General features: G+C 38.3%; 1 protein-coding gene across 6 annotated transcripts; it reads right to left on the bottom strand.

The window, feature by feature from the left end:
- trim24 (tripartite motif containing 24) lies at nucleotides 1-15734 on the bottom strand. 6 transcript variants are annotated; one of them, XM_017494486.2, is made up of 18 exons: nucleotides 14928-15734; nucleotides 13588-13709; nucleotides 10598-10745; nucleotides 9562-9694; nucleotides 9354-9470; nucleotides 9124-9238; nucleotides 8289-8435; nucleotides 8083-8197; nucleotides 6609-7003; nucleotides 6240-6374; nucleotides 5763-5883; nucleotides 5109-5166; nucleotides 4870-5005; nucleotides 4524-4762; nucleotides 3036-3168; nucleotides 2840-2914; nucleotides 2538-2693; nucleotides 1-810 (listed from the first exon to the last, which is right to left on the bottom strand). In XM_017494486.2, exons 1-18 carry the CDS (start codon nucleotides 15211-15213, stop codon nucleotides 424-426), a joined length of 3018 nt encoding a protein of 1005 aa, XP_017349975.1. In that variant the 5' UTR covers nucleotides 15214-15734; the 3' UTR covers nucleotides 1-423. The 6 variants fall into 6 exon arrangements, with proteins under 6 accessions (XP_017349975.1, XP_017349977.1, XP_017349976.1 ...); XM_017494488.2 differs by having other exon boundaries at nucleotides 6615-7003; XM_017494487.2 differs by having other exon boundaries at nucleotides 13588-13706.
- Nucleotides 15735-15749: the final 15 nt, after the last annotated feature.

The raw sequence follows: 15749 nt of genomic DNA, 5'->3' as shown, positions 1-15749 counted from the left end.
TCAAGAGTTCATTGAATTTATTTCTAAGCATGCTCATCTCTGGAGCACCAAATTAAACCTGGGAACAAGACAAATAAATATATAAAGCAAATCAATCATTCATGTTTTAGAAGCACAAATAACATATGCAATTTTGCATGTGTCAAAGTAATCCTGTATTTCAATAAACAAAATCATTTACTTATTTTTACATCTGCATTTATTGTGCCTATTTTACATACCCTAATGAGCTGTATTGCTCTTTTTAACCATTTTGTATGCAATATTCTTATTATTGCAGAATTAATACACCGTGATGTGGTAAGCACTCCAAGTGTCCATGGAGAGGGAGGGGAAGAAAGAAAGAAAGAGAGAAAGAAGGGGAAAAAAAGAGCGAAAAAAAAGAAAGAGAGAGAGAAAGAAGGGGGGGGGGGGTGGCACTGATCACCCATTCTGATCTTTATTATTGTCTTCCTTGGGTGTATTTTCAGGAGTACAACTTTCCTGTGGTTTCTCTGTTCCCTCAGTGTTTTCCACGGTTTCATCCAACTGAGGTTCCTCCTTTGGAGGGCTTTTATTAGGAGCTTCCACATCCTCCTTTGCTGCAGGGGCTTCTGATGAGTGTGTTTTTGGTGACTGAGTTGCTGCTTCTGCTGTATCTTTCGGTGATGGAGCGGCTGGTGCAGGTGCAGGTGCAGGTGCAGGTTCAGGTTCTGGAGCAGGTTCCTCCGCCTTTACATCTGGAAAGGTCCGATCTGGATACAAGAGTTTCAGCTGCTCTTCAAAATAACTCTCCAGATTAGCTCCGACACTGGACATCTCTGTGTCCTCCTAAAACAATGCGCACACAAACATACATGCAACAATAATAATTCAATTTTATCATCATATCAGTCAACTTCTGTGATTTATTCTGAAAGTAATTACAATTCAATGACCGTGTTAAAGACACTGGACAGCAGGAGTCTGTAGTGGGGGTTTTCCCCCCAGTAAAAAGAAGCTTATATAAGTTCAGTTGTGACATACAGTGCCCTCCACTAATATTGGCACCCGTAGTGAGCAAATGAGCAAAAAAGGCTGTGAAAATTTGCCTTTATTGTTTAATCTTTTGTTTAAAAAAAATAATCAAAAAAATCACCAAAATACTCTGCTCTCATGGATATCAAGAAATAATAAACACAACACAGGTTTATTTATTTATTTATTTATTTTTAAAAAGGTTATCCATGTTAAATGTGTGTGTGCAACAATTATTGGCATCCTTTTAGTCTAGGTCTTGTATGGGTGTCAAGTCAGGGCACTGTGAAGGCCATGGCAGGACCTTGATTTTGTGGTCAGTATTTTTGTGTTTATTTTGTTGTTGATCCAACCATGGCTCATTTTAAGCTTTCAGGCAGAGGCAGTGAGGTTTTCATTTAATGTGTTGATATTAGATAGAGTCCATGGTGCCATAAATCCTAACAAAATGTCCAGGTCCTCTGGCAGAAAAACAACCCCAAAACATTAAAGAGCCACCCCCATATTTAACCGTGGGCATGAGGTACTTTTCCATATGGCTACCTCTCTGTGTGCTCCAAAACCACCTCTGGTATTTATTGCCAAAAAGCTCTATTTTGGTTTCATCTGACCATAGAACCCGATCCCATTTGAAATTCCAGCAGGGTCTGAAAAATTGAAGACGCTTGAGTTTGTTTTTGGATGAGAGTAGAGGCTTTTTTTCTTGAAACCCTTCCAAACAACTTGTGGTGATGAAGGTGACTTAGGATTGTAGTTTTGGAGACTTTCTGACCCCAAGATACAACTAATTTCTGCAATTCTCTAGCTGTGATCCTTGGAGATATTTTGGCCACTCAAACCATCCTCTTCACAGTGATTTGAGACAATATAGAAACAAGTCCAATTCCAGGTTGTTTCATAACATCTCCAGTTGACTGGAACTTCTTAATTATTGCCCTGTGGAAATGGGCATTTTCAATGCTTGTGCTATTTCTTATAGCCACTTCCCATTTTCTGAAGCTCAACAACCTTTTGTTGCACATCACAGCTATATTCCTTGGTCTTACCCATTGTTATGAATGACTAAGGGAATTTGGCCTATGTGTTACCTCATATTTATACCCATGTGAAACAGGAAGTCATGGTTGAACAATGCCCTGTTCCTAGTCATCCAGGTGTACTAAAAAAAAAAAATATCAATGGGAGTATACTTCAAATATATTTCTGTCATATGAATTTGTAGGGGTGCCAATAATTGTTGCACACACATATTTAACAAAGCTATTGTTTTGGATAAACCTGTGTTTTGTTCGCAATTATTTGATAACCATGAGAGCAGAGTATTTTTGTGAATTATTTGAACAAAAGATTAAACAATAAAGACAATTTTTCACAGCGTTCTTTGCTCATATTTACCAAGGGTGCCAATATGAGTGTAGGGCACTGTATTCTGAGATATTTCAAGAATCTCTCAGAACCAATCATTTTTCCCCCATACCTGCTGAAAAGTGCACATTACATATCACCTCAAATATCATGTCAAATAAGAAGCATAATCATACCTTGTGGAAAGTAGCACAGTTTTTGAAAATTAGCCTCATGTCTGCCACAAAGTCTTCTGTGCTCCTGTAACTGGGACTCTCCTTGCCCTCCATTTTGCTCCTCACTTTAGACAAGTCCATTGGGGTTTTTATAATCTCGTTGTATTCTGGCATGGACTGCATATCGGACACATGCAAGTTTGTTACCAAACACTTCAGTTGGTCAACTGTATGGCTAATTTGGAGTTTCTGTAAGCCTATAAGAGTGCCTCATCTATGTGTACATGTACACGTCATGGCTTTAAGAGTATGGATAAACTTACCGATGGTGTTACAGGCTCCTGGAAATCAGTACTGAGTTCATTGCAGTAGATGCGAAGTAACAGTCTCTCACATTTCTGTTTGATAAGAATAAATGCAATTGCAATGAAGAAGAGAGCACCGAATAGTTCAGCTGTGTCTGAAACCAAAACTCAGACTACATTAGTTTATAAATTAATATAAAATAGTTGACCATACTCGTCTATCCACAGGTGTGAAGGTAACTGAATCAGGATCCGGCTTCACGTTTTTTGACTCCCCGCCACCATCAATGTCATACTCCATTTCAGGGGAGTTCAGGTCACGGCAGAATGTGCAGTACCATTCACCACTGCAGACAAAACATCACAGGCAGGCAATCAACCATATTTTCTAAATATAGTCTTACAGTAGTCAAAACAAGGATTCTCCAAGAGTAGTTTCTAGTTATGGTTTATCCAAGGCTGAAAAGCAAAAGCTCTACAATGTAAAAAATTGGGTGAGTTGTTACATAATGTATGGATTTCATGTCACATATAATTGTAATTGCGAAATGTTATACACATGATAATTTTCATTAGACATTCAGAAAATATGCAAAATGAAAAGTTACTTTGATTATACTTTATACTGCTTGACCTCTATAGACCTCTATCCTGACACGTCTAGGGTTAGTTAAACGTTCCCAAAGAAATGCGTCCGTGTTCAGTGGTCACTGGTATAGTATTGAGGTATATATATATATATATATATATATATATATATATATATATATATATAAATATATAAAAAAATAATTTAATTCGAATGTGAATGTTAATATATTTTAATTTAGTGATCGGTGATGTATGAGAAATGCCCACCACAGACACATCTGGAGAGAGAGGGGAAAGAAAAAAAAAAAGAAAAAATTTTTTTTTTCAGTGATGCACTGGGAATTCAGTATAACTGACTGCATTTCAGAGTGGCTTACACAGAGTTCTGACTAGGGCTGAATATGATAATTTATCATTAATCGATATTATATTCTGTCAACATGCTTTTCTGAGATATCATGGATAGTATAAAATGTTTTTTTTTTTAATTTACAAACTAACTAGAAGCAGCTGCTGTGAATTGTAAAACTGTTATTATTCTCATTTTCAGGGTTAATATTCTCTTCTTTTTTTATAAATAAACATTTTTTTTTAAATAAAGAAAATTACTGTTTGCTGCATGTACCATTTGAAACGTATTGCACATTGTACTGCACATTTTACTTTAATGAATGCATCTCAGTGTGAGATGAATTCTTGGTACAGAGTAGGGATGTTAAACAAATCTTATGTAATGGTCCACATTACACTTATTCTAATGTTAAGTGGGCTAGACGGGGAATCAATATAGTTTGCACATTATTTTCCCAGTTAAAATTTGGAACAAGTTGTCTTTAGCACAAGTGTTCACCCCTGTAACCTGAAAATATGGAAACGCTCCAAATTTTTAGTTTGCTGAATTTCTGGCCCTGAGTTTATTGCTCCATTTTGTCCCTTAATGGAGTAAACGTAATTATGCAGATTTCAATCTAAAACACAGATTCTAAATTCATTTGGCGGGCCGGATTAGAACATTTCTCAGGCCGGTCCTGACCTGTGACATGTTTGTTTGTCAGCCCTGATGGAGACATTCATGTATGCATACTGGCAAAGCAAAATCAAACTTGCTTACCTTGGTGATGCATTGAGAGTGGGAATATGACAGCCGAGATGGAAGACTTTGGGACATTTGTCACAGCAGAGCAGCTCTCCTCCATTCTGGCACACAGCACACCAGTCCTCATTAGGGTCCTCCTCAGGTTCAGGGCTTTTCTCTGTCTGCTGCTCTTCTGTGGGAGGTGACTCCTGCTGTTGAGTCTGAGACTGCACACCTGTGCTGTCTGGAAGACTAGCTTTGGTAGAGGTCTGGACCTGACACACAACACACAAAAGGTATGGAAGAGTCATCGAACATGCTTGATTCATTAGACCCAATTATTCACTGCATAACCGCAAGCAGATACAACATAGATACTTACAAACCGAACTTCATCATCATCCTCAGGCTCATCCTTGATTACAATGACAGGCCCTGGAGAGGACTTTCTCCTTCTCTTAGTCGTGAGGCTCGATGGCCCACTCGCTGGAGGCTCTGAACGCTTCCATGGACCGGCCCTAAAATGGAATAAAAGGAATGCAAGGACATAAGGTACTGAGCAAGCACAGAAAAAAACTAAGTTCTTGAGAAAGGCAGATAATATGTATAATGCAACAGTACCCTGTCCTTGCTTCTGATGAGGTAGGAGCAGACATAGGAGAAATCTGTCTTACTGGAGCTAAGGAGCAAATGTACATGTTATTAATTGCAAGAATGTTCATTCATCTTCACTCACTTTAAAAAAAAAAAAAAAAAAAAAAAAAAAAAAAGAAAGAAACCCTTGGTTAAAACTTATACTCCAATTATAACAATGATTCACAATTCATCCTAGTGTGCAAATATTTAAAGTGGTCAAAGCTGACTGTTAGCACCGAGAAGACTCTGTATGAGAAGACTTTTTTTTTTTTTTATCTCATGGCCACCCAATCCAGACATAAAGAATCAGTCATCATTCAGTCAGAGTTGTTGCTTATCAAACATTTCATTGTAGAGTTAATAACTCAAATGTGATTTAATCCAATCAATAGATAAGGAAAACGGCAAACACAATTAATACAGGAGGTAAACAAAGTAAAAGTAGTGGCAGACATGCACACTTGTTGTGTTCAGTTTCGTTCTTCAACATGTTACAAGTAGAGTAATGAGAAGCAGAGTTTTTTGTGTGTGAAAATCTGTGTTGTGTATTCAAAAAAGTGTTCTATGTCCAAGCTTAAAATAACAATTTCAGTCTATATATCAAGACTCCCATTTCCAAGCTTTTATTATCATACACACCACTTTTGTCTGGCACAGTGGGGGGCAGAGTGTGAACAAAACTAGCCCTAGGGCCAGACAGTGACAAGGAAATTGTAGGGTCACTTCTCCTGCTGAGGTATGTGGCTTCCATCATGGTTCTCTGTAAAATATTGCAACATGAAAATTAGCAACTTACATTACATTTACATTTATTCACTTAGCAGACGCTTTTATCCAAAGCGACTTAAAAATGAGAAAGATACAAGCAAAGCGATATATCAAGCAGAAAACAATACAAGAAGTGCTACCATACAAGATCCATTAATTGAATTCCAGAAGAAGCAAAGTGCAGAGTAGAGGTGTAAGTGAATTTTTTTTTTTGTTTGTTTGTTTTTTTTTTTTAAATTATGAGTTGGTTAGGTGTTCATGGAAGAGGTGGGTCTTTAGCTGTTTTACTTTTACCCAAGCGACACATAACCATGACTTGCAGACTGAAACCCTAACAACCCCATCTACCTGCATGTAAGAGGCCTGAGATGTGAGTGGACCAGTGTTTTGGAGAGGTGCATTCTGGGAGTAACGAGAGGGTCCTTGCAGCACTTCCATAGGTTTAGGAGGGAAGTTAGGACTGTTGATGAGACCCCTCAAGGTCTGAAAAAAGATATGTATGGTTTAGCTTATCACTACATCACACGTGGATATTTTATATACTGCAATTAGTGTACTTTACTTAATTTACACCATACAACTAGAAAAGCAAACACAATGCAGCTCTGGGACATACAAATAAAAAGGTCCTGTGTGCCATCTTATTACTGGATGAAAAATATCAGAGCCTCATCATTAAGTTAAAAGAAGTATTGGAGTATTGGAGCTTCCTCACACCTTTACCTGTTGTGGGATGCTGGAGTTCTGAATCAGAGTCGGGGGACTTCTAGTATTAATGTGCGGGTTGCCATACCTCCAAGCCTGCTGGGGCATGCCGGTTAAATTCTGGGAAGGTGATCCTCCCTGCATTGGTCTAGAGGATGGTGCCTGCCCAGGAGGGCGCATCCCCCAAGACCAGTGACTGGGAGATACGTGTCGGCTCGGCTGCTGAGAGAGTTTCTCAACCTGCATTTGCAGCTGGGCCAGTGTGCTCTGCCTGTGCTGCTGAGCCTGAGATCCTGTGAGGGCCAAAGGGGGTCCCTCACCTCTGGGGCCAGGGTTCATCTGCTGGAAGGGAAATGGTTGGGGGCCACTTGGCTGCCGAGCTGAGCTTTTCTCTACCACCAGGGAACCTGAAGGAAAAATATTCACTGAAAGCTTGCAATTCCTGTCCTTATTTTTAGGATTACACTGGTGACCATAAGCAACTACAAAGTTAACATACTAATTGATGCACCTTGCAATGTCACTACTATTACTGTAAAATTAGTCTCTTTTAGAGTTTGAGTACAAAATGTTTTGCATGTGATGTTCGGTTCCTGATTACATCCTGATATAATTCCAAAGAATTATGTTGGGTTTTTTTTTACCCTCATCTGCTGGGTGAGTCTTTTCTTTCAAACAATACATACCAAACTGTTAGGGTGCTTGCTAACATGTTTTCTATTAGACATGAATACAGCAAACACATCTTTTGGAAATGCTCATGCAACATAATTTGGCAGAACATGCTTGAAGACGAGCACTAAACGGCAACATTGCTAACACAAAATGCAACTAAGCACGAGAGAAAATTCTGAATTTTACCGCTACAACTTAATGCTGGTGGACAGGACAGCTCCACACAAATGCTGTTAAACTGACATTTAACTGCAATTGAAATTTATCAAGACAGCAAAATTTTGATCAACAGCCTTATTATAAAAATATTTTTATACTCAATATCCAAGTATCAACACAGTTTAAAAAATAAGTCTTTACACTTTTATTACTGACCTCAATGGAAAATATCTTAAATGGTGACAAACACCACATAATTTGTTTGTTGATACAATAATGCAAAATATTTTTTTATTTTATTTTAGCACATTCCATCTTTTTGCATAGGCTATACAACCCATAGTAAGGAGTTGCACACATCAGTATGTATCTAATGGGCTTGATTATAGAGTGTAGTGGTGGCAATAACTAGCTATTTTTTCTTTTTCTAGATGTGTACCAAGTAACAGCCCCAAAAAAACAACAACAAAAAAAAACAACAACAATAGCCGTGACTGCTACATAATAATAAACAACTCCCCCGTTTTTTTTTTGTTTTGTTTTTGTTTTTTTTACAGACCAGAGATCAAAGTCCTGCTTTCTGTTGGCTCACAAGAATGAAGTCCAAAAATTGTGTCAGTAGGGTTACCATGATAAATTATTTCAGTCTTACCAAGGTCAACATTTGAAGCCCAAAAAGCAGCCCGGCACTGGAAGCGAACTGAACTCTGAGGAACGTAGGAGGTATTACACTTTGCTCGGAGAAGGTACTGGATTTGATACAAGATCTGAAAATAGAAGAAATCACTCCATCAGTAACCTCACTATGAGAAAATTAATACAGAGTATTCATGCCTGACTAAGTTGGAAGTCTCTTACCAGCCGTTTACAGTACAGGAGTGCAGTGCCACTGTTACTGGCCGTTGCCCACTTTGTGAAGCTAATCACATGATCAAGATGCTTGGTGAGGGAGGAGATGTCTTCCTGCTGTTTCTTCAGCACCATTTCATGATCTTTTGTCAGCGCCTAAGTGGACACAATTATAAACTAACATTGCACTAACTCTTCTAAAATTAATACTCTAACTGTTTTAAACCTAATCTGTGTCTACCTCATATGTAGCATACATGTGATTACCAATAGCAAGAACAGAAAAAGGACAGAAAACAAATTACTTTGAAAGTAAGGTCCAGTCAGTTGTGAGGTAAGCAAATACTTATGCAATTTTTTAAAATCCTTTTTATGAATTCTTCAGTCAGTAGTAAATCTGTATAATACATGCCATCAGAGCTGGGACTACTGGAATCATTTGTGGTTATCCATTACCAAAGTATTGAGTTTGTGCCTGACCATACAGATACCCCGGACTTTCTGGAAAGCTGAACTGGATAGGAAATAATTTTTTACTTTATTTTTCTACTGAAGGAAAATTGGATAAAACTACACAAGAACAGCTTCAGTAAGACTTTGTCTCATACATGCTCTAATCCCAAGAGAGCATGAAGGTTGTATTTGTGCACTTGTTACACAGTCACATTTTAAATCTGTGACTGGTTTCAAAAAGTGCCAAGTGAGTTTTGAGTATACAGGGGTCTTTTACTTCTTCTCAGTACTGGTGAAAATTCTTGTTCATGGTAATCATATATACATTACAGACACAGTGTATACAGATTAAGTATTACATAAATTGCTTCAATAAATATTTAGCTAGTACCTCAAGCTGGTTGATTAAGAGCTTCCCTTTTCTGTTTATTTCCATAATTAGATTGCAGATGGCCTTTTTAATCTCATTGGTGACAGTCTTGCGGTTTTCATCCACTTGCTGAAGACTGTAGAAAAAGAAGATAAACAATAATCATGACTGTTTCACATGACTGAGCTTACAAAAGAAACATTGTGTGTCATTTCACGGCACATAGATGTATTTTGGAAAATGTACTTAACCCATTGTTTATCGTGTCAGACACCTCCCCAATGGCCTTCCTTTTTTCCTGAAGTTGGCCTGTCATCTTCTCTAGGTGTTCCCTGTGGTTTCTATATGCATCCTCCAGAAACTGGTAGCTGCAAGGTGACGCAAGTCAACAGTCATATTTAAAAAGCATAACTTTGTAAAATATGTAACTGAAATAACAAGGAATACTGGAATAATTACTTATGGTCCTTGTGCTTGAGTAACTGACAGTCTCGGCAGGTGAGACGGTCACATGTTTCACAAAACAGTTTCAGAGGCTCTTGCTTGTGGATATCACAGAAAACCGGTTTCTGTGTGGAAGCACCCATTGCTTCTGTTAACAAAAAATAATAATGTTTAGAGCCACAAGGGGAACGAACAGTAATCAAATGCATGTGTGTATGTGTGTGTGTGTGTGTGTGTGTGTGTGTGTGGCAGTTTGGGAAAACCTGTTGGACTGTTGGCTGTGGTGAATTCAGGCAAAGAAACAAACAAACAAACAAAAAAACAAACAAACAAAAAAACAACAACAACCCCCTTTAGGCCAAGATTTAATTTTTCTGCCTATAATACATTTTGACAGCTCGACTTTAAGAAAGCAACAATAGATTTCACCAGAATTGCACGGACTTTTTTTTTTTATTTAACTTTTTAATCTTGCCTAGGCTGTCTGCCAGAACTTTACTTGCTGGATTTTGATCAAGCTGTTGAATAGTTAGGTGCTGTAGTGAAACACACGAGCAGTCAAAATGTCCACAAGTGGATTTTTTAACATGTAAAACTATTTTTTTTCCACTTTTGGGGGTAAACAGGTTTAAACCTACTAAAAGTTTATTCGTGGTTGAGATGCAAAAGAGAAACATATTTTAGTTCAATAAAATCTGTAAAAATAAATGAATGTCAAACTTTGAACATGTGATGTGATAAGCTGCGTTTTTGTCCTTTTAACTTCAAGAAGGATTTAAAATGGGGGATGGTGATGTTTATAGCTGATATAATGTAGCTGATAGCAGGAACTAACTTAACTAACATTAAACATTATGTTATAAATGGGTTTGGGGTGGTAATAGCGCTTCAATTCGCATCACAAAACACCAGCAGTTATTATTTACCTATCACCGCACACCATACCATGCTTTATTCCTGAAATAAAGTACAACTCAGCTTCTTCATTTGCATCATTTTATTATCTTCATGCTCTCATTCCATTCTGCATTTATGAAGGCAGTTCAGTTACCTGAAGACATCTCCTCCATTTGTCTGATCGTATGATCTCTGGTGAACTTTACACGCTGATGAGCCTCAATGCAGGTGACACACAGGAATTCCACACACTCCACACAGAAACCAGTTGCCTCTGTGTTGTCGTCGCAGCTCATACACAGCTGCAAGCAAAAAGAGGACAAACGCAACATCAGCAGGTATTGCAATAAAATGCGCTTGAACAGAGGTGTTTCTGAGATGCGACAAGTGGAACAGTATTGCATTTGTCCTGTAGAATAAAAGCCTGCGCTGATGTACGAGGTTTTTTCATGCGATGCTGTATACCGTGTCACATACCCATATCATTTCTCAGTCATACTGCAGGACTGCCTACTTTTTACAAATGACTTTGATTCAGCTACACATGCAAAACATATTAGCCAAAGTAGGCTACAATATCCTACGACAGCCACAACTGTGCACGGTGCTGGCAATTATTTTGACTGTACTCCTCGTTTAACTACGCATTTGACAAAACACATTGTACTGTATATTTAAAATGAAAAACCTGATCTGTTCCTAAACTGAATGTTTGTAAGAAATCATTGTGATTTCAATAATGAACAACATAAATAAGAGTAAGTATATAGCCACTCTCGTGCAGCACCACTTTGCAAGCTATCTTTCTTAGAAAGTTGTACTTGTATTGGTAAAGCCAAGATCTTGTCCATTGCCAGATTGTGGAGTTTGAGATCTACAGAAGTGTTTCTTGATCTGCGATCAAACAAATTGAAAGTATACCCTAGACAGACTGTTTTATGCAATATTTCCTTAAAATTGGTCTCACTAGTTCTTTTATTTCAGAACTTTGCTTACATTTTTTTTCCTGGCACTGAAAACCAGAGGAAAGTTCTAAATTTCATGAAGGTTCATTGTCACAGAGATTGGGGGTGAAAAACCTAAACAGATTAACAAATTTTACATGATCACAGTGGTGACGTGTCTTTATAATAATCTGTAAGTACAGATTGTTGGACATTACATTTACTAAACCAGTGAAGAAATAAAATTAAATGTGTTATGTATCCATTGTGATGTGTCGCATGCAGCGTGCAAACCTGAGCTAACTGATTGGTGTCCATTGAAGTTTTAAACTTTTAAAGTCGTCATACTGAACGTTACTGGAAAAGTAATATTAGTACATAGTTAATTAATTTTTTAGTACTAATATTAATACTAATAGTATATTGTGTGTGTGTGGGAGGGTGTTTAATAGAGAGTTTTGGTAAACTGCGATGTTCCCTTGAAAAGGCGGAAATCTGGATCTGAATTACAGAAAAGGTTCATTAAATGTGAATTAAGTGAAATGAAAAGAAAATGGTTTGACATGAAAACAGAGGGGGGAAAAATGGCTACTGTACACACGTGATCATAGACACTGAGGACATCACGCAGGGAAACTGCTATGCTTTTATTCAAAGCAAAGTGTGTGAGACTGCTGGCCAGAAATGAAAAGATTGCACTTACTGAAGACAGTTTATGTCCAGTTTAAGTCTCATCCATTCTTCAGTTAATAACTGCACTTAGATACTCTAGATTCTGAGGTGAATTCTTTGTATTATTTTTCATGTTATTGATGCTTGTTATAAGCATTATTGATATTCTGCATGCCATGATGGTTTCTTTACGATGCAGTGTATACATTTTATATGCAGATCATCCATCATTTATGAGTGACACAATTACATATAATCATTAGGAAATGCATGCAGTGGCAGCTCACTGGTTTAGATGTTGGATTACTGATTGGAAGGTCATGAGGGCAAAACCCAGCGTTGCGATGCTTCCACTGCTGGGCTCTTGAGCAAGGCCCTTAATCCTCAACTGCACAGTTGTAGGAATCAGATAAATGTAAGTCGCTTAGTATAAGAGCATCTGCCAAATGCCATAAGTGTAAATTAATACAATGTAATGTTCTTGGATATATACGAATTACATTACGGCATATTTAATACTCACTCCTGACTGTATGTGTGTAGGGATTTGTGTGTTTGTATGTGTTTTTTGTGTGTTGAGGCAAAACAAAACAACTGGTTTAGTAGTTTACTAGCAATAGTTTCTCCCCACTACACATGCCCTACATGCACAGAGACAGAAACAAATGTTCAAGAGAAGGACAAGCTAATAAATATTCAACGATTATTACATGAAAGAATAAACATAGGCCTGCACATTTTATTTGGGTAAGGATGTCGAAAGACAACATGGTTTATGACAGTTTGGGCGTGAGGGAACATCTCACTCCAGGGCAGATACTACGACAATAAAAAGACACGCAATAGTTTGAGAAGTAACATTCTTAGAATTTAAGGATACGGTGTTACTAAATTTAGTTTGTGATGCAGTACGGCCTCTTGGGATATGCGCCGCCATGACAAACAACATTAAATTGTAACCAATGATGTGCGACTACTCGCTATAGCAAGGTGCTGAAGTGATTTCTGCCTTTGACTGATTTTGTTTACTATTTCAATGACATTTCAAAGCCAAAAACCCCAATGAAAATAATAAAAGACCCAGTTGCTCATACTGAAGATCCTTTCAAAATACCTAGTACTGTCTGACTTTACAGCATACAGTTATTACAGAGTAACGACTCATAATCACACTATCTGATGTCACCCGGAAGAGGAGCTGTTCACTTTTGTGTCTGGTTTCACTCAAGGTTTCTTCCTCAAGTCGTCTCAGGGAGTTTTTCCTCGTGACTTTTGCCTCATGGCTTGCTCATTAGTGATCTAGATATATATGTGGAGTTCAGTAAAGCTGCTATGTGACACTGGCTATTGTTAAAAGTAATATATAAATAAACCGAATTGAATGAAAAATATCTAACCGCCCAGTCTAGATCAAAGAAGATGGAAAAAAAACAAAAAGGTACATCATGTGGTGATCCTTTACAGGCCCTAATATTCTTAATAGCCAGTTTCTAATCTCAGCCACAACAGAGCATTTCCATACAAGTACCTGACTGGTCTTCTCTACGGTGCTGCTTGGAACCTCCATAGTGTCCTTGGCAAAGAAGTTATCCAAGACCTCGACTTCCATGCACTCTTGATGACAAACTGGGCATCGGATCACATTCACTGCTGAATGCAAACGGATAACATTAGTCTCTCACTGCAACATGAACTGGAAAATAACTTTAATTCAGTTAATGGAAAAATGGCAATAACACTGCTATCCTCCGAGGTCCTGTCTGAAATTTGGTCAGGATAGCTTGGTGCTTTCTCTGGTCAGGTGTCCACAACAGGTCATATAGTGCATGCTATGTTTTGTGCAAGCATGCTGGTAGACACTTATATGAAGGTGGGCATGATGACTGTACAACCTCTCAAATTTTAATTAAATCAACCCGAGTTTCAGTAAGGTGTATTTGCCCAAATCTGTGTAAAATCTGCAGGTAATTTTGAAAAATTGCAAGCTCCTCTGAATATTTGGGAGATTGCTTTTTTCTTCGATCGTGAACTCACAAAATTCAGGCGGGACTGACTAATGGCAAAAAGATGCCGTTATTACATACATCAAGTTAAGGTTACAGAATGTTTCTGATTACACAACCCCGCTCCTGGCAGATTTGCAGATTGTGCCAACTGATGACTCAAGCAGAACGTAGCAATCCACTTTAACGTCAGGTATATCGTTAGAGGATCTTCATCATGCAGTAGGAATAATCTCACATTAAGGACACATTTTCACAAAATCTGTTAAGAGAATTTGTCAAAGATTTTTCCAGGTCATCTCATCCAACGTGACATGTAATCAGCTTTGAAGACTGCTGAAATTGAAACGTCTAAAACCGGCTTTAACCGAAAACGTCTCCCACAACCTTGTATTCGTTTGGTCACAACGGCATTTAAATCAGCCACCAATGAGCATTATATATTCTAAAGCCAAATAATTATTTTTTTAAAAATAGTTTTTTTTTGCCTGTGACCAAAAATCATACCGGGTAAAGACAGCTTTAACAGACCAGGTGATCCGTTCGTTCAGAAACACGGTTTACTGTTCCTGTTTAGGATCATTTAAAAACGTGCAATTTTATCAGAAACATACAGCATGAACCCAGCTTTAGTCCATACAGGACCACAGCTGGACCTGCTCTAAGGTCCACGGTTTTCTCGCTCTAACAAACCAGATCCAGATTGTCATGAATAGATGAAAAATAAATTCAGCAGGATGATGGTGGAAGCAGAGAAACCCTGAACCTGGGCCAGACACAGAATAATGAGGATGATGGTAGAAGAAGAGAAACCCTGAACATGGGTTGTTCACAGAATAATGAGGATGATATAAGGTGATCATACATGGCTTGCCTTGTCCATCAGCTGGCATCTGGTGGTTGATGCCCTGCTCTGTGTACGCCAGGCTCCTCGATGAAGAAGGAAGGCATCTTTTGCAGAAGGAGTGCAGGCAGGGCAGCAGTTTGGGCTCCCTGCTGTGGAAACTGAGCTTACACAGGGGACAGATGTCCAGCAGGCCCAGACTGCCCTCCTCTTTCGGCTTGGCCTCTTGAATCGGCTTGCTCTCCGCCTCGTTTTCCACGATGATCACGATATCGTCCGATTCTATCGTTTCTCCGTTTTCCTCCATGGTCTCAAGCACAACGTGTGGTTGGATATTACAGCTTCCTAACAACAGTACTGCATATGAACAATAAAAATCCTGATTCGAGTCGCCTTTAGCAGTCGCATGCTGGTGTCATCATGGAAGCCTGCTCTTGTTTAGAAAAGACACCGAAAACCGTTGTACGTAACTAACTACTGCTTTAAAAAAGGCACACTCGTATTTATGAGTAACGTTATCATAGCTAACTAAGTACAGTTACCACTGAAAATAATAACTAAACAAAATAGCTAACTCTAGCTGTATTACCGGACAGCAAGCTAGCAAGCCAAACGTTAATTATTAAACAAAAACATATATATACATATCCAGGAGAAATTCATTCCGACGAAACACACTTGACATACAATAACCGCGTGTCAGTATTCAATGTTTACAAACACTAAACAACCAACACAAAGCGTTTATAAAAAGGTAACTAGCTCAGAGAACTGTGTTTACCGCTGCCCGCTAGCTAACAAACAAACGGACTAAATTTCAATACAACTCCTAACTCCCTACCT

This window comes from Ictalurus punctatus, chromosome 19 (genome assembly GCF_001660625.3).
Source record: "Ictalurus punctatus breed USDA103 chromosome 19, Coco_2.0, whole genome shotgun sequence".
Classification (NCBI taxonomy): Eukaryota; Metazoa; Chordata; class Actinopteri; order Siluriformes; family Ictaluridae; genus Ictalurus; species Ictalurus punctatus.
The sequence above is the reverse complement of the archived record's forward strand: the minus strand, read 5'-3'. Positions and strand labels throughout refer to the sequence as shown.

Excerpts from the sequence above, each read along its gene's own strand:
- trim24 (XM_017494486.2), bottom strand. The coding sequence starts at position 15,213 with ATGGAGGAAAACGGAGAAACGATAGAATCGGACGATATCGTGATCATC. Across the intron at positions 9,471-9,561 it reads CTCAAGCACAAGGACCATAA|CTACCAGTTTCTGGAGGATG; the intron begins GTAATTATTCCA and ends GTCACCTTGCAG. Across the intron at positions 5,006-5,108 it reads TCATCAGAAGCAAGGACAGG|GGCCGGTCCATGGAAGCGTT; the intron begins GTACTGTTGCAT and ends ATTCCATTTTAG.